Source organism: Lissotriton vulgaris, chromosome 3_1 (genome assembly GCF_964263255.1).
Source record: "Lissotriton vulgaris chromosome 3_1, aLisVul1.2, whole genome shotgun sequence".
NCBI classification, from domain to species: Eukaryota; Metazoa; Chordata; class Amphibia; order Caudata; family Salamandridae; genus Lissotriton; species Lissotriton vulgaris.
Genome location: NC_141689.1, coordinates 368,286,108 through 368,309,613, shown reverse-complemented (window position 1 = coordinate 368,309,613; position 23,506 = coordinate 368,286,108). Strand labels below are relative to the sequence as shown.

Genomic DNA, 23,506 nt, shown 5'->3' with positions numbered 1-23,506 from the left:
CTTTATTTCTCCTAGGAGTGCAGAGTAATCAAATTTAGTCTTTTCCTGTTGTCCAAAGGGGAGCGTTATGTAGGAGAGTAGGGTCTGCTTTCCTATGGTCACCCCATTTTTTTGCTTTTTGCTTTACTGGTTTACAACTTAGAAAGGCTGTGGTCCTTCTAATCAGACCCACAGCCCAGATGTTCTCTCTCTAAATTCACACAATGTACTTTAGGTGCATTGCCAATTGGGTATTGGGTCACTCTTGTGAGTCCATGTATAGTGTACCATAGGTGCACCCAAGGCCTACCAGGGGCTGCAGCATGTATTATGCCACCCATGCCTGGCCATTCAAATGAGCTGTTGCAGCTATATTGCTGTCCTGCATAAGATATATGTATTTGTACTGAAATTTGATATTATTGCACCAAATCTTATGCGTTGTACTTTGACTATTGACAGGCTTCTTTCATATTGTGATGAAGCTCTGTTGTTATACTGAATAAGCAGCTACCTAGTATGTTATATGACAGCTCTTTAATAATGTAATCCCTGCACTTTCACAATTGCTTTATTAACCTTCCTGCTTTCTCAGATTTGCTTGGAAATGCACCATTTTTCCACTATTTTTTCAAAATTTTCTCGGGGGGAATTCCCCCCGAACCCTCCTTAGGGGGTCCGGGCTCGCTCGCTACGCTCGCTCGCTACGGTGCAGTATGAATGTCATTTTCCGCCCCACCACTTTCAAATGTCACCAGCCGCCACTGAATATAAAGTATAGCTCTGTACAGAAAACACTGTAATACCTAATAAAATATTGCCAACAATACATAATACTCACTTTTTGATTTTGCAATAATTGTTTAACCAGGTTCTCTGGTTCTGAAAGTATATCAATAATGTCAGTTACTTGCTCCAGGGAAGAGTCTTCAGGAAAATCTTCATCAACCAGCTTGTTCTCCTCAACATATGTGATGTCCAAAATAGTCTATGAATTGAGAACAGAGCAAGGGCTGTAACTTTGCATGGCATACTTAATGTAATCACAGCAGCCCAGATACTATAAACGCTTTCTCTGCGATAATAATATTTACTTATAACACTAATCCTTCAACCCAGCAATGTTTTATAGATTCTATAAGCTGTAAAATGAGTACTTATTAGGCTTGCACTCAACACATTAACAAATAGGATTTGTGGACAAAGACCTTCCTTGATGCTGTTTCTACTAAATGAACTATTTAGAAATGTGCTCCGGCGACAGCAAACACAGTAGGGAATTAGTCAATCGTTTATGACTAGCAATGAGGATCCTAAGATGCAGAAGAAAAGTTACTTACCTTTAAATATTGTTGTCCAACTTTGGCTACTTTCAAAGATTCGCATGCGGAGTTGTCCCATCATCACATCGGAAATCCTTCGTAGTCATGCTAAATTGCATTGCCAGTAAACACTTATTTTTTACCTGCTATGTACAGCCTACTCGCCTCATTGTGTGACACACACTCTGGTCAAAAGGGAGAGAAGCGTTGAACTTCCCTCCTCACAGAAGCGTTGAACTTTACTTCCAACAGAGGCTTCCACTGCTTCAGGTTTTCTGATCACAAGTAAGAACAGCCTCATTAATAAGCAGAGATGGGTGGATCACAAGCAAGTCTATGAAAGATCCCACAACAAGATAACAGTAAGATAAGTAAGTTAGTAACAGATAAGTAATATTTTCTTCTCCAGCAGTTGATAATTCATAGATTCACTTGCTTGAATTATGAATAGAAACCAGTGCAGTAACTGTAATAGTGGAAGGCGCAATTGAGGCCCATTTTACCTGAAAATGTTCCACAACACAGCATGCTTCACTGCTTTCTCTGCCTCTATGTCCAGGCAGTAATGTTTGGTAAAATCATTCATTGTAACCCAGGATGGAGCTTTGCCGCCATCCATCAAGTATATGGCTGCAAAGAGCAATTGTTGCTGCCAAACCTCTGTTGGAGTGAGCTTCACCTTTCCTCATGGAGGTCTTCCAGATGTATTGCAGCATAATTGGAAGGTTAATGCAATCCAGCACGCAAAGCAATGTTTGGGCGGTGCCTAATCTTTGTGAGGTTCAGCAAAAGAAATAGCTGGTTAGATACATGAAAACCATTAGTGTTTGGCAAGTAAAACTTACAGCAGCTCCTTACATACAAAGAGTGCATTAACCTCTCAGGGACTGCACAAGGGCTAAAAAGGTAAGTGGCACTATATGTTGATTACGTTAGAAATAAATTGGAATAGCCTTTTAACATTATGACTTTCCACTATGGTTCTTTCATTGTAAATGCATGAATTTCTCTGACTCTCCTTGCGGACATTATAATAAGTAGCAATGCTACCTGCCATGAAAGATGCTGAATGGATATTTTATCAGTTGGTTGAAATTGGCTTTTCTTCAAAGCTCACAGTATCTTCTTCACTTTCCCCACCAGATGAGGTTTCAGTACCAGAGACTATGTGCCAAACCGACTCTTCATGAACTCCTTAATAACATTTTAAGAAAAAAGGATTCGCTTTTTGGATGGGCTGTAGTATATGGGGACAGAAGTGATGAGAACCAATTTTGATTGGTACGCAAGTACTCTTCCAAGCTGTTACATCTCACTACAGATGGCAAGAAGTAAAGATACTGCACTAGTCCACGAATATTCACAGACAATGTATAGCTCATGAAACCATGCCCAACAGAAATGTGGATTGTGAAGGAGCTATGACGGCAAACAAGATGGCTGCTTAGGCTCCCGGCTCCGCCGACCTCCGTATCCCGCCGCAAGATCCTGCACAATATCCTGATTTTACGCCCAGCCCCTGCGTACATGAACAGTTCCTCACTCCAAGGGTGAAATCCGGGAATTTTTATCGGCCGGTTTCACGGAGTTACGTCGAGTTGAAGATTGTGGCCTACTCCATCGGTGAAGCCGGGGCCTCGAGTATCTGCATGGCCGGGTGGTAGTGCAACAACAACGGCTGAGAGACCCAGGCAGGGTCCGGTCGATCGTAGTGGAGGCTTCTTTTGCGCCCGGAATTGGCAGTGATTGTTCTCTTTGCTCAGCACGGATGGAGAGGTGACCTTGCTTGCTACTGACGGCAGGTGGGGGTTCCCGTCCCGCGGACCCGGTGCCGGCTCCCTCCGGGGTTCGGCGGATTGGGGCCCCGGCCTGCGGCGTTAAGCTGGGTGATCGTGGCTGTGGAGAACGATGGGTTACCTTCCACGCTTGCCCTCTCGTGATCCCTGTCTATCCCCCCCGGAGACACCAATTCACTCGGGAGGTGATTGTTATCGGTCTCGGGCGTGAGACCATGGACCGAAATGTGTCCGAGTCATCGCTGAGGTCATTGCTGGCAGAACTCCGGGCGCTTCAATCACAAATGACTGTCTCCATGAATAAAATGGATGCAATCCTATCTGGGATGCTACTTATTGTACCGGACCCTGCCCCACTATTGAAACTACCATCTGTAGCCATTCAAGCAGTGGCCATTTTGACTCACTGCCAGGACCCCGTGGGGATGCGAGTGTTGGGACCGCCGGATGAAGCCCTGGAAGGTGGTGTCCTAGAGGTCGTGAGAGTGCCACTGCACCTTCCACCGTTATTGACTTTTGAGGTATTGACTGGTTTCCTACCCCCGGAGACTTGTTGTAGACTCTTTTTCATCTGCTGATCGTCTCCCCCCTTTTTTGGAAACGTTGCGACCCCGGGGCAAGAAACATCGGGACTGTCTTGTTGGGAGAGGGAGGCTTCCTACACCTGAAGCTCCTGTGGACTTACTTCCTGCAAGTGGTAACGGATTGACTCTTGATGACTTCCCTCTCCTCTATGACTTGCTTGTATGCCTTTGGGTCTCGCTGGGGAGGGCTCGTGTGCTGATCAGGAAGGGTCAGGGGTGAGATTACTTAACTCGGGCGGTTTGAAATGGTATTATGACTGTTCGATTTGCGGTGATTTGATTTAAGAGGCTGGGCGGTGTGTCACGGTGCCCCCTCATTTCTTTTTATAAGGGTCGCTCCACATCCGTCTCTTTGCGATAGGGGGTGCCTGTTTCTGGCGGGGGGACTAAGGGGCTGGGGGCATGTACTACTAGGCCCTCCTCCACTTTTCCTCTTTCTTTCCCTTCTTTTAGGGTTTTAGTTCTTTAGGGCGACAGGCACGCTGCTAGTGGGGTTAGGCTATAGCCATCGGCAGGGGTGCAGGGTGGGGGGTTGGATGTTTTTTTTTTTTTATTTTGCCTTTCTTATTTTCTATGGCCCTTTTCTCCCTTCCCTTTCTTTCCTTTCGGGTCAGTATCGTCTGTGTTCTATTCTGATTATAGTGTGTTCTGGAATTTTGTGCTCACGCTTCCTAGGTTAATCGAAAGTCCGGGTGGGCAGGATCTGGGAACCGGCGCTTACGAAACTGTATCCCGTATTGTTGTTCACTTCGATTCATAAGCATTGGCACCAGGATTCCTCATATTGTTGTCTCTAACGTATATCCTGTTTCCTGGCCTGTCCCCCGTCTCCTTTAGCTTGATTGTATGGCACCTGATCCGTTTATTTCTATAATAGAAAATGAAACCTTTATTATATCCTATGACCTATTCCTGCATTCCAAGACAAACTTCATCCTGAATCGCTGCCGGACCTCAGGGCTGTCGGCTGATGAGCTGTGTTACACCGTGATGTGATTGGTTACCCTTATGACTAGCGGCCGGCCCCTGCAGTTGAAGGCCCATACTTGTACTTTCAGAGTGTTGCAATAAAGGTTTTCATAAAAAAAAAAAAGAAAAAGAATGTGGATTGTGCTCTGGCTACTCTCAATGAATATTGACAATAGATGGTTATGGAATATTTAGTGCAGCAACTTCTACATCGCTAAGAAGTGCACAATCAGGATCAATGAAGCTAGGTGGTCATCTCTGTAATGGACAAACTGCGCGAAGGTATCGACATCAACCTTCCGCAAGCTTTGATCCTCCTAGATCTGTCCGCCGCTTTTGACACGGTGGACCACTCCATCCTCCTCAACCGTGTCAGGGCGGCGGGCATAGAGGGTTTGGCCTTCTCATGGCTCGGATCCTTTCTTGCCGGGAGAGCCCAAGCGGTCCATCTGGCAGGCTTCACTGCGGCCTCCCGTAAGGTAGACTGTGGGGTCCCCCAGGGTTCATCACTTTCCCCTCTTTTGTTCAACCTATACATCTTCCCCCTCATTTTTATGTTACAGCAGCTGGAGGTCACCGTGTTCAACTACGCAGATGACCTCCAGCTAATCTTCAATCTGTCCCACTCATCTTCATCTGCCCAGAACGTCCAGACAGTAATGACGTTCATTCAAGACTGGATGAACTGCAACCACCTCGAACTCAACCCGGACAAGACCGAGCTGGTCCTGACCGGAGGTGGTTGCAGTCCATGGTCCCCCTCTTTTTGGCCCCCTTCCCTTGGTGCCCCTCCACTCCCCGTACCCAAGGTAAAAACTCTTGGGATCCTCCTTAACCCTCAACTCACTGTTCATTCACAAGTTGGTTCTGTGGTTTCCTCCTGTTTTTCTCCCTCAGAATAATCAGAAAAGTTTCCCGTTTTTTTCCCCTTCTGCTTTAAAAATAATTGTACTGGCCATGGTATTGTCTCGTATAGACTAAGGCAACATAGTCTATAATGGGGCCCCTGCCAACGCGATCCATCGCCTGCAACTGGTGCAGAATCAGGCTGCCCGCCTGATCCATGGCCTACCCAGATACCACCGGGCCACTCCACTACTCAAGGCATTACATTGGCTCCCTGTGAAAGAGCGTGCCCTCTTCAAACTTGGCTGCCTCACTTACCAGGCCAGATCGGGCACCGCTCCCGAATTCATCTGTTCTGTCATTAAGCCCTACCTTCCAGGCAGAGAACTTTGCTCCGCTCATTTGGCCCTCCTAGCCATCCCCCGCTTTAAAAAACAGAAGGCGGGTGGAGCGAGATTAGCTGTCCTGGCTCCAGCTTTTTGGAATTCTCTCCCAGTCACCCTGCGCACCTCACCCTCTTACCTCCAGTTTCGAAAGGATCTTAAAACCTTATTAATCAGGCCCACGGGGAGAACATCCTGAAAGATAATTCGGAGGGGAATCCACCCTCACTGACCTTAGCAACAGAATACAAGAAAACCAAGCTGAATGGAGGAGCAAACAACCTGGAGTGAATAGCTGATGAGAGAACGCAGGAGACAATCCAAATGTTGGTTAAAATGTTGCCATTAAAGGAATTGAATGTAGAACTGAAAGAAGAACAAGATGTCACAAGAAATCACTTGGGGCACAATAAAATATGCATCTTGGGTGTTCCTCATGAGGCAGAAGGAGACAACCTATATGAGTTTGTTCTGTATTCCTTCCCTCTATTGGAAACCAACCAGAGGCCCCGCAGATAAGACTCAATTGTGCAAGCATGGTGGCATTCCTGGAGAAAACGACTAGCACCTCCCCCTTTATAACTAAAGTCCACTTTCTGATGAAAAAAAGACCACAGGAAAAGCACGGATGAAAGAATTTACAAAACCAACAAAAGATAATTGATTAAGTGTGCCTACATGGGGGGGCGGGGCTGGAGGGCGCACAGCAAGATGGCCGTTCGGTAGAGCTGATCAGCCGGCCAAGCTCATAATCCGGCATTAATCCTGGTCATCTGGATCTGCCTCGTGCCTCAACTGACTGCTACAGCTTCCCTGTCTGCTGTGGAGCACTTTGGCCGAACACAGAAGGCGGAAATGTCGCCATTGCGGAGATAGCTGCCGGTGAAGCGTTGGGCCTGCGATGATGACGTGGCGGCTACGGCAGCACCCGGACCGGGCGTTTGAGGTAGGCCGCTGCTGTGCTGGTCGTGGGCCAGATGCGCTAGGGGTGTGCGCAGAATCCTGGGCCTAACATAGGACAGACTGTGCGGCGGACCCTGGTGCGCTGGCAGGTGCCAGGCCGATGAGTTCCCCGTCGACTGGTAGACTGCGCCACCTCCGGGTCTCCGCTTGCACGGTCCAGCCTCGTCAGGCCTAATTGAGGGCTGCGCTGGGTCCTCTGGCCTGGCAGTCGGCCGGAGAGCAGCGGCGGACCCACTTTAGGTAGCACCGTTTTTGTGCACCGTATGTCTGCCTGCTGATTGCCACATACCTGCCTACTCGGCAGCTTTCACACACGCTGATACAGGGCTTCCACATCATCGGAGGAGCTCTTCAGCCGCCATCTGCCTTGTGACCCTGCAATCCTGCTGGGGTGCTGCACTGACACCAGCCCTGCTGCAGCTTGCAGACCTGCCCTCGAGCTCCGCGTTGCAGGGCTGCCAGCAGCGCTGATCGTCTTCCATTTCTGGGAGAATTCCACTGGTACTCCCTTTAACCGGGTGCCTCTCTGCTGGGGTCGGGCCTGTTTTTTTTTTTTCCTCCTCTGCCTCCCTGGCGTTGGTGCCAGACAAGAATACGAGACCCCCAACACTCTGCCACAACGTGCCCCCCCCCGCATCCAGATTCGGCTCCAACCTGTGGACATTAAAAAGTGGGCAACACGACCAGATAACGCACTGCGAATGCAGTAGTGTCTCTGCCTCCACTGCAACAGCTCTCACTGGGGACACTGCGTCCACCTTCGTCACTGGCCCTACCTGTGATACTGGAAGGCCTATATTCCACTAATATACCAGTGTGCTTGACACGCTGGACTGCATGCCCACCAGGGGAAAGAGCCAGCCGAGTCTGACTTTTGAGCCCCCCAAAACCAACAGATCTGCTCAACACACGGCCTCAGACTCGAAGGCAGACACTCCCAATGATTGTCTTACTAACATTGACAAGACGCTCTTTGAGGTACAGACCAGTCTGCAGTCTATCGACGGCAAGATAGACCATCTCAACCTCCACATGGATCACATGTCCTCCAAACTGGACAAGCGTGCACAGAGCCTGGGGGAAGCCGAGGTACGTATATCGGATGCCGAGGATGGGCTGCAACAGGTTACCACTAAGATAATCTCCATGGAAAAAGTCTTCACAGTCATACAGGCCTGTAACAAAGACTTGGAAGCTAGATTGCGCCGCAACAACGTGCGCATTAAGGACCTGCCGGAATCTACAAATACAGGCCGCTTTGTAGAGCGCGCCCATCGCTCCTTTGGAGCACGAACCCCTGTAGGTGCCCCACCTCAGCCTATCATTGCCCGCCTTCCCAATTATAGAGACCGGTATGCGGTTCTCCGCCTTGCTCGAGAGGAGGGCACTATCATGCATGATGGCAACACTCTGGCTTTCTTCCCCGATTTCACGCTAGCTGTACAAGAGGCCCGCAGGGAGTACCAGCCCGCCAAAAAATTCTTACTTGCTGCACCGATACCGTATGCCATGCTTTATCCCGCCAGACTGCGTGTTGACGACAATGGGAAATAGAAGTTTTTCAATTGCCCAAAATCGGCTTTGGATTATGATAAGACTGTATCCCACCACAATCGATCCCCCAGACAGGCAGAGCATGGCGAACCTGCGGATCACGAAGATGCGGCGAACGGGCATAGCGAACTATGACTTTCTTGCACTGAAGTGGAGTGACGATATTGGTTCCTCATTGAATATTGTACTGTGTTCTACCTGTTGAGGCCTTTAATGGATAACGGCCTGCTCTAGATTATTGCTTGCTTATGAAGATTGTTAATGTCTCTTTGCTTACGCCAACACCTTTTGGCCTACTCAGTGTATTGTTTTTTTCTTCTGCCACAATGTTGGGAGAGTCCTTTCACATGCTGAACTCAGATGTATGACATGGAGCTAAGACTTGAAAGACACAATAGCTCGGCCACCTTATTCATGTTGGGAGGGTGGTTGTGCTCGGCGCCACCCTTTATGGGTGCTCCCCATCAATGGTTGATCCCTCGGTACTCTACTGAGGATTTGTTACAGGGTGTGCAGGATGGCTTTAGCGTGTTGGGATTGCTGAAGTGGGCGGTGTGTGTTTTGGTGGGAGGGGGTGTTTGGGGTTTATGCTTGTGGCCAGACGATCACTTATTGCACTGGATATTGCTCATGCTTCTTGCACATATCCCAGACATGGGGTAGATTTCCTAAACAAGATGCTTCATTTTTTTTCACTATGCACAGTGCTAGTACGTTAATTTCTTGTCTCACTTGGAATGTACGGGGGCTAAATTCGCCCAAAAAGATCCGTCAGGTGCCAGCTCACCTAGATCGCCATCACATTAACATTGCCCTTTTACAAGAAATGCATCTGACGCAATATAATGATCAACTAGTTGGGGCCCGCTGGGCGGGCTTTCGCCTTGCCTCCTCCTACTCCTCCTATAGCAGAGGAGTTCTCACACTGATCATAAAGGGTCTCTCTTTCACAGTTCACTGCACACATATTGACTCTGCAGGTCGATATGCTATTGTGCACGGCACATTAACAGGCAAACTGGTCACCATTGGTCCGAACATAGATGACCCTGAACTGTTTGATAGTCTCCTTGCGGTCCTGCGGGTCAGGCCAGACACAGCAATTCTCTGGGGAGGGGACGGAAACATGAATCTAGACCAGACCAAAGATAAATCTAGCGGTAGGGAGGGTCATTCGCCAAGGGCAGCTCAAGTCATTAATTCTGGGTTGGTGGAATCAGGCCTACTGGATATATGGCGACACAGACATGTAGAAACTCTTGCAGGCCACACATTTAGTCTGAGCATGGCAGTTGGTCTCGCCTTGACTACTAGCTGGTGAGCGAGGAGGCGGCGGGCTGGGTGACTGACGTGGGGAGTCTGCCACGCACGCTCTCTGATCACTGCCCTGTGCAACTTACCCACTGTGCTCCTACGATCACTTCTAGATCCTTCACTTGGCGCTTTCGATCTGAGTCATTATTGGACCCTCTTTACTTGGAAACCATTTGCGAGGCCATTACACAATAGTTTGCTAGCAATACGGGATTTGTGGACAGAGCTGGAATACTATGGGAGGGCTTCAAAGACAATATTCGGGGCACTTGCATCAGTACGGATCTATGTCGTTACAACGCATGCTTTTACAACGCATGCCTTCACGACGCAACTTTTACAACGCAAGTCGTTACAACGACTTGCGTTAGGGGGCGCTGGATAGTGAATAGTTTAATTTACTATTCCAACTCCAGTCCCCGTGGATAGTAGGGAAGGTGTTGGATAGTAAATTAAAACTATTCCCTATCCTAGAGCGCCCCCCAGCGCAAGTCCTTGTAATGACTTGCGTTGTAATGGTTGCGTCGTAAAGGTACTGCGTTGTAAAAGTTACGTTGTAAACGCTGTTCCTCCATCAGTACATCGGCTGGTATATTAAAAGACATACGGGGCCAAATAGCTAAGGTGGAGGCTACATTGACCAGGCTTGAGCGCGAATATGAATGTGCGCCCAGTGAACGGACCCTGGCGTCCCTCAAAGAAGCCATACTCGAGCATTTAAAATTGGCGGAAGAAGAGCTACAATATATCCCAAAGAGATTTGTGACTCGCTCCTACGGGAAGGGTGGACGACCGGGACACCACTTAGCCATGAAAATCTCACATCGTCTACACCAGAACACAATCACAAAAATTACGGACAAATCAGGTAATGACCATTATAGCATCACAGATATTACGGAACAGTTCAGACAGACGTATGAGACACTATACAAGTAGGTGAGACTGACTTAGAGGAGCTTGATGACTACTTGTCGCAGGTAGCCATCTCGGGGTTAACAGAAGGACAGAGTCATTACCTGGGTCAACCTATCACGGTGGAGGACATCCGCATGGCCATAGCCTCTCTCCCTAACAAAAAGGCTCCTGGCTCAGATGGCTTTACCTTTGAATTTTATAAGTCCTACGCGGAGGAGCTTGCCACCTTTCTGCTGGAAATGTATGCAGAGTCATACAACTCGGGCTTTCTCCCCCGTCCCTTCGTGAGGCCTTAAATATTACCTTGTTGAAAAAGGACAAATCACCAGTTTATTGCGATTCATACAGACCGCTATCGCTCATCAATACCGTTAAAATTTTCGCGAAAATCTTCGCTGTTCGCCTTCAACCGTTGATTCAGAAATTGGTCCTACCAGACCAATCTGGCTTCATACCCACGCGGTCTACATCCTATAACTATCGCACTCTATGCGCTCTGTTCCACACTCTCTCTCCTGAACTGCAGCGGCAGTGGTCATGCTGGACGCTGCCAAGGCATTTGATTCAGTTGAATGGGGCTATTTGTTTTATATCCTTAGGCGCATGGGCTTCTCTCCCTTCTTTGTTAAATGGGTCAAGTTACTCTACACCCAACCCATGGCAGGGGTCCGGGTGGGTGGCCACACCTCAGACTCGATCTCCATAACTAGAGGTACACGGCAGGGGTGCCCAATATGGCAGCTGCTATTTGCCCTCACACTGGAACCCCTGGTCTGTCTCATACAGCAATGTCACAAACATGCGGCTATGAATCTACATGATCGTTCGCTCATTATTTCATTATACGCAGGTGACATGTTGCTTTTGATACGGGAACCCCGCACCCATTTAGCGCCGGTTCTACGGGAATACATCCGATTTGCTTGCTTCTCCGGTTTGTCTATAAACTAGTCTAAGTCGGTGGTGATACCTATAACCACATGTACACATCCGCACAAGCTAGAATTCCGCCTTGTGTGGGCGACGGAGTCGGTCAAATATTTGGGAGTCTGGGTCCACCGGGATCCTGATATTGTAGTCCAGGATTATTATGGCACTCCTACGACATGGCTAGAACATCAAATAGACAGATGGGTTTGTCTGCCCCTCTCTCTCGTGGACCACATCGCTATTATAAAAACAAGCATTTGCAATGCAATAGGTCTCGCAGTTGTGAGAGTTTGAGCTATTGGGATTGTAAACAGCAATGCCTTTTATTTCCGTGTTGGTTTTAACACATTAATAAAAGGCATTGTTATTTACAATGCCAATAGCTTAAACTCTCGCAAATGCAAGACCTATTGCATTGCAAATGCTTGTTAAATATTGGTTTAACAATGTCAACTAGAAAAAAACACGAAGGACATACTCAGTTAAAATATACACCCCAGATGCTTGCAGAAGACCCCAAGTAAACACCAAAAACAAATTACCAAGTAAGAACTGGATTCAACTTGAATGTTTTCCATTGCATATTAATCCTACATATAGAATACATAGCATCATTTGTACCACAGTTTGGCTAGAATCTATTACCATTTCAGTGAAGAATACAATACGATTGTGATATCACCTCCTGTGACGTTATCGCACATCGCCTATGCTTATTAGCCCACTGGTGTTTTAGCCCTGATTCCCTGCTTTCAGCATTCATAGGTTGGCAGCTTGGAACTGACGGTGGTTTCATGCAAGCTGCTGGGGGGGGGTCAGTATGTGGTCGATCTTAGCTCTTTCTCATTGGTATGGGGCACATATGCCATGATACTCTGTGGCCCGTGCATGGTGTCTGTCCTTGTTGGACCTGTCATTAAATGGGTCAGTCTGTCTTCCTTGCACTGCAGCTGTCGCGTGGCATACACTCGTGCACAAGAGGTAAACAGAAAAGGGTAGTAATGGGAAGATGAGAAAAATTATTCTTTGACGTGGACATAGATAGAAGGACGCTTCGAAGAAAGGTGGAAGGACGACAACAGCATATAAAGGCAGACAAAGAGCAAAGGGAAAGTAAGAGATTAAAAGCAACTGCAGGAAATGGACTGAGCTAGAGAAGGTACAAGGAATGGAAGAAAACACACTGAAAGAAAACCTATTGAGAGCAAAAAGGAGCTACATAATGCAGAACAAAAGGAACCTGGCTAGAGAAGTATAGCAGGAAATACAGGAAGAGGAAAAGAATGACAAGGAGAAACATTAGCGAAAAAGAAGAAAACAGAAAGGAAAGAAAGGGAAACCGAACAGAAATGAAAAGAAAGCAACAAGAAGCACAAGCAAAAACGTGTGGGCGAGGAGAGAGGCGCGCGCGTGCTTGGGAGAGCAGTCTGCTCTTTTTGGAAGCACATACTCGTGCTTGTGGCGCGCCCCTGCGCGCACCTGCAAGGTGTATGCCACCACAAGCACGAGTATGTGCTTCCAAAAACAGCTGCACGATGGCTAAAGGTCTCCTATGCAGCGCGCTGTATAGGCGAGACCTAAAAAACAATATGACGCAGAGCATTGCTGTGTCATAGTGCTTTTAAAAAAAACTTTCAGCCATGTTGCTGTAAAACATGGCTAAAAAACATTTACAAAGACCAATGGCTCGTGTAGGTGAGAGCTATTGGCATTGCCAATGCTTGTTAATATGCAGGCGCTGTCTGAGGTGTCACATAAAACAGATAAAATTGGTTCCTAATTGGCACACAAATCGTGTTTCTGGTGCTATGCTGATTACCACTCTATAAAAGTAACAAATTAAATATCAATATAGTGTATTGATCGTGTTGTATACAACGAATTTGATTACAATTACACATATAATTTTACGTGCCATGATTATTCTAATTGTTGTTATTATTAGTAGGAGCTGTGATCGTAGTTGTATTATCATTCGCTTTGGTGTTTTTTTTTCTTTTTACCGTTCCACCTTGATCTGTAAATAAAGTGAAGGTGCGCATAGGCCCACAAAAGCACGCAGCCAATCGCGCCAAAGACTGTTTTTAACTGTTTACCCATGCTGCATAGCATGGCTAGAAATAATGGATCCTGAAGGTGAGCCCTATTGGATTTGCCAATTTTTGTTAAGAACAGACGTGATCGTACCTGTCCCCATCGACACGATGCTCTGCTGCCCTCAGAGCACTTGTGTCGTACAGTAAAGTGTTGAGGGGTGAATGGGTTAATAAGGCTGCGCGCGGGCTGCTCCACTGCACCACGCACCGGTGTCTGGCTGATTAATGTGTAGCATTGCAAAGTGCTGTGGAGGCCTGACACCGCCGGCACCCTGAGTTAGTGCGGTAATAAGGCAGGAGGTTCCCTCTGTGCCTGCACTCGTCAGTGGCTCTGTGTCTCGGAGGGGTGGATGGGGGTGCACTGCGGAGATTCAGGGGGAGGCCGGGCCTGCCGCAGCGCTGAAGCTGGAGGCAGGCAGCTCTGCAAGAGGCGCGGAACGTGGCTAGATTTAGTGGTGGGCGGATGGTAATGGAAGGGCTGAAGGAAGCGGCACACCGGTGGGACACCACACGAGGGGACCCCGACCAGCCCACCGCTCACCATTTTTCATCCCCAACAGCAGTGCGGCGGAGTTCAAAATCGAGGCTGCAGAATAAATTACCAATATCGGGTGCATTCCGTTGCTACGCTGAGCAACTTTAGAAAGGTCATGAAAAATGTTTTTTCTTGTAAATTGTTTAAAATACCTGCAGGAAGACGGTCACCCAGGCCCTCGTCACCAGCCGTCTGGACTACGGCAACTCCCTCTACGCCGGAACCACCGCCAAACTCCAGAAGAGACTCCAGCGGATTCAGAACGCCTCAGCACGACTCATCCTGGACATCCCCCGTCGCAGCCACATCTCCGGACACCTGAGAGATCTGCACTGGCTCCCGGTCAACAAGAGAATCACCTTCCGTCTCCTCACCCACGCACAAAAAGCCCTACACAACCAAGGCCCAGGATACCTCAACAGCCGCCTCAACTTCTACGCTCCCACACGCCAGCTTCGATCGACCGGCCACGCCCTCGCCGCCGTCCCCCGCATCCGAAGAGCCACCACAGGAGGAAGGTCCTTCTCCTACCTGGCCGCCAAGACTTGGAACTCCCTCCCGACCCACCTCCGCCTGACCCAGGAACACCTTGCCTTCAGGAAGCAGCTCAAGACCTGGCTGTTCGAGCAGTAGCGGACCCCCCTCCCCTAGCGCCTTGAGACCCTCCGGGTGAGTAGTGCGCTATATAAATGCTTTGATTGATTGATTGATTGAGGCTTCAGCCACTAGCACCAAGAAAGCAAACGATGAAAAAATGAGGTATAAGTGAAAAAATAATGTATAAGCGTCTTTTAACATCATAGCTTGCAAGTTTCCCAGTTCCACTCCTTGGTAGTGCATGCAATTCCGTGTTTTGCTTGGCTTCTTGGTACTTGTAGTCATGTTTCTAGAATAGGCCAACCAAGGCTACAATTCCCAAAGTGTAAAGCAACAAGGAAGACAAGCTGAGGATCGCCGGGCGCGAAAACGAAACCGCTGTGGGAGCGCACGAGACACCGTCGCCGTGAGCGTGCACATCGGCTGTCCTGGCGAAAGCTGTGGATCGCGGAGAAGACACGCCGAGCTCCGACTCTGAATTGGAGCCTGCTGGCGCCGAGAGTGAGCCGCTGCGGAGGGAGAGGGAGATACGAAAAGAGCCCGGTGAGTGGGGGGGGGGGGGGGTGGGGGGGAGAGGGATGGGATGTGTGTGTGTGTGCGCGCGCGCGTGGCGGGGGGGTTCTCTATGTATGTGTGTGTGTGTGCGTGTGTGTGTGTGGCAGCGGCGGCGGCGAGGGGGGTTATCTATGTGTGTGTGTGCGCTTGCGTGTGTGTCTGCTTAGAAGGAGCCAAGGGAGACAGGAGATGGAGAACGCGCACGCGACCTGATCCGTTTCCGCGCGTGCCCATCTCTCGTCTCCCTTGGCTCCTTGTAAGCAGAACTGATCACAATAGGCCTCGCAGCGACGATCGCTTCACGATGTGTTCGCAAGTGCGAGACCTAATAAAGGTCCTGTAGAAATTTTTATATCTTTTTAATAATGTGCCTATTCCCCGCTCTCCACATTTTATTTAAGACATTAGGTACACTGCTTCTTTGCCTGATCTTGGGGGGGGAGGCAGGCTTGAGTATGTTGGCACACTCTTATACAGGATTACAAACATGGGGCTTTAATGTTCCGCACATGTATCTATATTATTTATGCGCGCAGGCGCAGTATGCACACTTCTGGTATGCGCCCCATGGTTTCATCCCCCATGTAGCAGTAGAGCATTGTGATGCACATCCCACACCGTTGAGCTCCATCATCACGTATAGCCGACGAAATACCCCCCCGTGGCGCAATCAACACCATCAACTCGACCATTGCTGCCTGGCAGACACTGGGCCGCTTAGCTGGGAAGCTCCCTTTATACTCTCCACTTCTATCCATCGCTTGCCATGCGGACATTTCAGTATCACATGAAGGGGTACTGATGCGCATCCTAGATCAGGCGGGCATTGATAAAATGCAGGATTAATTTCCTAATTTTGACACCCACGGATACAGACTACATCCAACATAAATCCCTATTATTCACATTCTCGCTTCATAGACTGAAAAGAGCAGTGCAGGCCCACTTCCCAACGTTTCATGCAGAGCCTCCAGCATCACTGGACTTACCCACTTTACTCACTACCCCCACCAGACACAAACTCATCACTAATTTATACCGAGATGCCAGGTCTGTTAGGGCTCTCCCCGAGAACAAGAGCCTGAACAAATGGAACCAATATCTAGACCCACAGCTCACTCAGAAAGTCTGGGAACATTGATGTGCATTAACTGGCGTTCTTACATCAAACAGGAACTTACGAATCATACATTTCAAATACCTTCACCAGACCTACCACACACCTCACCGGCTTTTTAAATATGGCCTCAGAGAAACAGACACCTGTACACGCTATGGGGATTTAAGTGCGGACCTCTGGCACCTGGCCTCGTCCTGCAGCAAGGTGAGAGACTACTGGACGGAAGTAACTGCTAGGTTATCCACAATTATTTGGGTTGCCTTAACTTGCACACCTCAGGTGTGTTTATTGGGCCTGCTCCCTTTTTTAAGAGGTGCTACAGGCAGGCTAGCTAGAGTGGCCCTACTCATCGCAAAAAGGCAAGTAGCGATGGTGTGGGACAGCAAACGGAGCCCCACAGTTGCACAGTGGCTCAAAGATCTGATGTATTGCAGGGAAAACTTGGTATTATATGCAGAGGAGCTGCCAACGACTTCTCGATCGCACGATATTTGGGAACCCTTGCTTATATATTTACGTTCCATTGTTCCATTGTTCCGAATGATACTCCTACCACTGAGACTGTATAATCATTGTCTATATTGATGCACGTGATGTATTATAGCTGTAATCGTACTGTAACAACTGGAGTCTACCCCCTTTTGCATATGTATCATATGGCCACGTTTCCTGATCTGATAGCACTATCCCTTGTTTTACCATAATGTAATTGGGTTGCATTGCTGTCTTTGTGTTATATATGATGTTTTATGGAAATCATAAATATATATATTTGTTTTAAATAAAAAGTGTGCCTACATGGGGGAGTGGAGCTGAGCACCTCCCCAGTTACACTTCAATAATCTGTGCTCTGCCTTCACACAAAGGGCCTAACAACCCTGTACTGTCACGGCAGCCAGGTTGAAGTCTGAACAGAGGACTCAGGAAAGTACATGCACTTCAAAGAACCTTTTCAGAAACTTTTCCCACCTTCCACAAGAAGGGCACCAGGGTATAAAAATAGGCCCTTCAGACCAACTCTGCAGTTCACAACTTGACCAGAGGAGGACTCTCAGAGGACTGCCCGCTGTTGGGATCTGTTGTGCACTTTGCTGGACTGCTTCTGTACCTGGAAGGACTGCTTTACAGCCTGGAGCCTGCCTTGAATCCTCAGAGGCCAGCCCTGCTGTTGAAACCTACTTCTTCACCTGAACCCAGGACTCTAAGGGCTTGTTTACTGGCCTCCTGTTCAAAACCAAAGGGCATAAATAGCTCCTATCATCTTGGACGCGTGAGTCCTGAACCGAAAGAGGTGTCCCACCTGTACTGGAACCTTGTTTATGGTGCTTAAGGTGCTGAGATGGCCAATTTCCAAAACTGAGGGCTTAGATAAAATTTGGCCAATAAGTGGTCTGAGACCAACCTGCTCGCCTACCTGCCCAAGGTGCATTATTAGTTGGATTGACTTAATGGCTTCTGCCACTACGTTATACTACTCCACAACAAATACGTTTCAGTGGTCCTTCGCCGAAGGGATATCTGACCTTGTGGAACAGTCTTCAGCTACAGACCTCTGCTTCGTCCCACTGAAGATTTTCCAACTCCATTTCGTTGACTAAGTCCGAACGTAGACATCTTCACCATGGCTTTGACCTTAGGCTATCCGACAACAAAGCTCCCTCTTCAGAAACCTCTTGCAGCCTTGCCCTGCTAAACTTTACCTTCTCAGAAATTTTTCTTCAAGAATTTTTCTAAGTCTGAAGGTAAGCACTGACCTGGCCTCATCCACTTTGTGTATCTGAACCATGCTTTGACCTAGTCTCGCACGACTAGATGCCCATATTTGGTGCTTTGTTCTTTTAGGTGCTATTTTGAACCTTAAACTCCACTTCCATTGATTGCTTTTTGAAGTCTCTGGTTTCAAATAATGTATTAAAATGTTCTAAATTGCTGTGGGATTTTTCTTGTGTTGTGTTTCACTTCATTACGGTTTGTGTGCTTCATAAATACTTTACACATTGCCGCTAGTTAAGCCTGGCTGTGTTTTTTGTGTCAAGCTTCCCAGGGTTAAGCTCATGTAATTTAGTGACTTTTTGTGGTCATCCTGCAAGGCATTGTGGCCGCTGCTCGACTAGGATCACACCCCAGTCAACCAACAACCTAATGTCTCACAACAGGTAATCAGCTAACAAGACAAAAAAACATTCTCACCTATTTCAGCTTTGCCTACTTACATTCATTGGTGTTTAATTTCAATCATTAGTTTTTTGGGGAAAATTTTAAGCAAGCTATATAAATGACACTATGCCGAATTTAAAATGTGGTCTACTTTTCAGAAATGTATAGATTTTCAGATTCCCCCAACTTTACCCCCGCTATCTATTGTGCGCACTTCTACTGGAACTATCTCTCCTCCGCTATCTGTGCCTCACCCTCATCATGTCTCACTGCAACGCTAGCGCTCCTGACCTTGCTCAGTTAGGTCTGAATGCTTGTAAGATAATCTACCCCACCAACTTATCACTGAACGCAAAAATATCCTTCAAACATAATCTCCTCAAACAATGGCCAGAAACTCTTATCTTTGACACATTTACTTCCTTTAAGGGCTCTGTGATGACAGACCTTATCTTCTACACTAACAGAAGAGCCCAGTGGAGAAAGACTCTAATATCTATGCTGAGAACCAAGCTACTTACTAAATACAGTCCAGAAGGACGTTTGGAGCACCGACCGGACGTGCGGGGCTGCATATACCTGAGCTGTGGCCAGGTGGGGTGGAGCAGTTCTTTCCTACAACTTGGGTAGGGGAATGTTTTATTACTGAAAGACCCATATGATATTTCATTTGATTTCACTTTTAAAGAGCAGTAGCGAACAAGGTCCTGAAGAAAGCAGCAGGATACATAATCTGATCCACAAATGAGCCTGCAGAAACATGTTGACCACATACTAAGCTTAGAGGCTATTTGTTAAAACCTCTAACATCGCACGCTATTTTATTTTTGGGCCCTCCTCCCTCCCTGTGTATTATAAACTCTAAAACCGGCCAATCATTTCAGTGATCCACTACCTGCTAAATTCTTTAAAGACCTTAACTCGGCCATTCTACCTCTTTGGTCGTAGATCATTCATGAATCTCTCCTTAAGGGGAGCATCGCTGACTGCCTCAAAATGGGGCAAGCCACTCCCATCCCTAAGAAGCCCAACTCGGATTTATCTGATCTCAACAATTTCCAACCTATCACCAGTATCATGCCCCTTGCTGAATTGCTCGAGAAATGCGTCCACAAGCAGCACTGCAAACATATAGAGAAATTTCAACTGCTTGACCTCTTTCAATCTGATTTCAAAGCATGGCATAGTACTGAAACTGCATTAACTCACATTGTGGATGAGGCCCTGAAATCCATTGATCAAAATGTCCCTTGTCTTTTGATCCTTCTGGACCGGTCTTCTGCATTCGACACCATCAAACATGAAAACTTGATTAGTCTTCTTCAACTTAGGACAGGTCTCACAGGACCGGTCCTAAAGTGGTTTACCTCTTTCTTGTATAACCGCACCCAAAGGATTAAACTAAACCAGTCCCTTGCATCCAGTACACCGGTTAGGATTGGATCTGAACTCTCGCCTACACTCTTCAACCTTTTTATGGAACCTCTTACTGTCATTCTGAACCATGCTAACATCCACTACCACATGTACGCGGATGACACACAACTTTACTTGAAGATATCCTCTCTAGATGACATTATAATTCTAAATGAGGCTCTCTCACAAACTCAACAATGGCTAGCACAGAACCATCTTTTGTTGAACACACTCAAAACGGAATTCCGACTGACTGCCGCCCATAAGTAATCTGATCCTACTCTTGACTGGCTAAAACAAATCACTGCCCTTAACTGCACCCCTCACGTGGTTGATTCCGCTAAATCGTTAGGCATTACCTTGGACAAATTCCTGAATATTTAAGCCCATATCACTATTAGGGGTGCCAACTTTCATCTTAACAACTTTAAGAAAATAAAGCCTTTCCGTCAACCTGAAGACATACAGCCAGCAGTACAATCCCTGGTGATCTCACCACCTGAATATAGTCTGGTGACCTTTGCGGGGCTTCCTAAAGTGAGCTTGGCCCCTCTCAGAGCCACTCTCAATACATCGGCCAGGCTCATCACTGGCTCCAAAAAACACGATCTCATTACACCGGACCTGCTTCAGTTTAACTGGCTGTCTATTGAAGTGATGATTTGTTTTAAAATAGGTTGCCTCAGGCATAAAGCCTTGCACTACAACACTCCAGCCTATCTGGCAAACAAGCTTGTTCTTTCGGGCTCAGGTCGGAACTTAAGAAGTACGTCCACTCTACTCTTGAAACCACTCAAATTAAAAAAGAAAAGTATGTACAGACGTGAATTTGGGACGCGCTTCCAACTGAGATTAGAGTAAATCCTTCCACTGCTGCCTTCAAGAAACAGGTCAAATGGCTTTTCCCGAGTGAACATTAACATCAGCACCTATACTTTTTTTTCTTCAAAAGTGCCTGTGTTGACTGATTTCAATCAATTAATCAATCAGAACATTTGTAAAGCGCACTACTCACCCGTGGGGGTCTCAAGGTGCTGGGTGGGGGGGCTGCTTCCGCTTGAATAGCCAGGTCTTGAGTAGTCTTTTGTATGTAAGCAGGTCAAGGGTCTGCCATAGGAGGATGGGGAGGGTGTTCCAGGTCTTGGTGGCGAGGTGGGAGAACGATCTGCCGCCGGAGGTCGCTTTCCAGACGCGGGGAGGGCGGCAAGGGCAGGTCTGCTGAGAGGAGCTGGCAGTGTAGAAAGTGAGTCGTCTGTTGAGGTATGCTTGTCCGGTGTCGTGGAGTGCCTTGTGTGCGTGGGTGAGGAGCTTGAAGGTGATCCTCTTGTAGGCGGGGAGCCAGTGCAGGTCTTTCAGGTGGGTTGTGATGTGGCTGCGGCGAGGGATATCTAGGACCAGGCGTGCAGAGGCGTTCTGAATGTGATGTAGTCGTTTCAGGAGTTTGGCCAAGGTTCCTGCGCACAGGGCGTTTCCGTAGTCCAACCTGCTGGGTGACCGTTCTTCTTGTTTCGGTGGGGATCCATCTGAAGATCTTGCAGAGCATGAGGAGGGTGTTAAAGCAGAAGGACGAGACGGCGTTGACCTGCTTTGTCATGGAGAGAGTAAAGTCGAGGATGAACCCCTGGTTGCGTGCATGGTCGGTGGGCGTTGGTGCTGTTCCCAGTGTGGTCGGCCACCAGGAATCGTCCCAGGTCAAGGGGGTGGAGCCGAGGATGAGGACTTCTTTCTTGTCAGAGTTTAGCTTCAGGTGGCTTTCATTCGTTTGTAGTGGTTGGTTTTGGCGGTGAGGGGGTCCTTGGTGAGGGATAGGATCAACTGGGTGTCGTTGGCATAGGAGATGATGTTGAGGTCATGAGGTCACGTGGGCGAGCGGGGCCAAGTAGATATTGAACAATGTCGGGCTGAGAGAGGAGCCCTGGGGTACGCCACAGATGACCTTGGTGTCTACGGAGCAGAAGGGGGGAGGCAGATCCTCTGGATTCTGCCAGAGAGGAATGAGGTGGTCCAGTCCAGAGCATTGTCTCGGATCCCTGCGTCGTTGAGGCACGTGCGTAGTGTACGGTGGCAGACAGTGTCGAAGGCGACTGACAGGTCCAGGAGGATAGGGCTGTGGTTTCGCCATTGTCCAGCAGGGCCCTGATGTTGTCGGTAGCAGCGATGAGGGCAGTTTCGGTGCTGTGGTGCTGCGGAACCCGCACTGGGACGGGTCCATGATGCTGTTCTCCTTGAGGTAGCGGGTCAGTTGTCTGTTAACATCTCAATGACCTCCGCAGGGAACGGGAGCAGGTAGATGGGCCGGAAGTTCTTGAGGTCCTTAGGGTCGGCCTTGGGTTTTTTGAGTAGGGCGTTGATCTCGGCGTGCTTCCAGCTCTCCGGGAAGGTCGCGGTCTCGAAGGAGATGTTGATGGCTTTCCGGAGATGGGGTGCGATGGTGGTGCTGGCTAAAGATCTGGTGTGGGCATGGGTCTGACGGCAATCCAGAGTGGATGGTGTTCATGATTTTGATGGTGTCGTCGTAGCTTATGTTGGTCCAGGAGAGCAGGGGATCGGTGCGGATGGTGGCTGTGGGGACGGGGGTCTCAGTGGCTGTTGGGGTGGTTGTGGCGTTGAAGCTGTCGTGGATTTCTGTGATCTTGCGATGGAAGAAGGTAGCAAGGGAGTCGCATAGGTCTTGCGAAGGTGGGATGTCATTGGTGTTGGAACTGGGGTTGGAGAGTTCCTTCACGATGTTGAAGAGCTCTTTGGTGTTGTGTGCGTTGTCGTCTAGGCGGTCTTTGAAGGAGGCCCTTTTGGCGGATCTGATGAGGTGATGATTTTGGCGCATGGCGTTCTTGTGGGCTGCGTAGTTTCCGGTGTCGGTTCATGGAGCCTTTTCTTCTCTAGTTTTCTGCAAGTTTGCTTGGAGGCCTGGAGGTCCACAGTGATCCAGCTGGCTTTCTTGCTGGTGTGTCTGTTGGAGGGTTTATTTATCGGGCGAGGGTTTTGGCGCAGTTGTCAATCCACTGCCTGAGGTTGCAGGTAGCGGTGTCGGGATTGGTGGGGTCGGCGGGTGGGCTCTGGGCGACGATGGTTGTTAGCTGCTCTTCGGTGACTTTGCTCCAGCATCGGCGAGGGATCTGTTGGGTGCGGTGGTGCGTGGTGGGTTTCCGGAAGGTGAAGTGGATGCAGTGATTGACGGTCCAGTGGAGTGAGGTGGAGTGGCTTAAGGAGACGTGGGAGCTTGCGGAGAAGATGGGGTCAAGCGTGTGACCGGCAGAGTGGGTGGGTGTTGTGACGAGCTGTCGGAGGTTGGCAAGATTGTAGATCAAGGTGGTGGACGTGGTGTTGTGTTGTTCTTGAGGTGGAAGTTCAGGTCCCCGAGGAGGATGTAGTCTGTGGATGCGAGGGTGTGTGTGCTGATGAAGTCAGCGATGGAGTCGCTGAACTGTGGCCGGGGTTCCGGAGGGGTCTGTAGTCGAGGTTCCTCTGAGGG

At 48.4% G+C, this 23,506-nt stretch overlaps 1 protein-coding gene across 1 annotated transcript in view; it reads right to left on the bottom strand.

Annotated features, from left to right (window-relative positions):
• Positions 1-23,506, bottom strand: part of RIMOC1 (RAB7A interacting MON1-CCZ1 complex subunit 1) — a 515,078-nt gene that overhangs the window by 236,746 nt on the left and 254,826 nt on the right. The window contains exon 3 of the mRNA XM_086960587.1: positions 821-967. Within this exon, the coding sequence (XP_086816713.1) occupies positions 821-967 (147 nt within the window). The remainder of the gene's footprint in view (positions 1-820; positions 968-23,506) is intronic.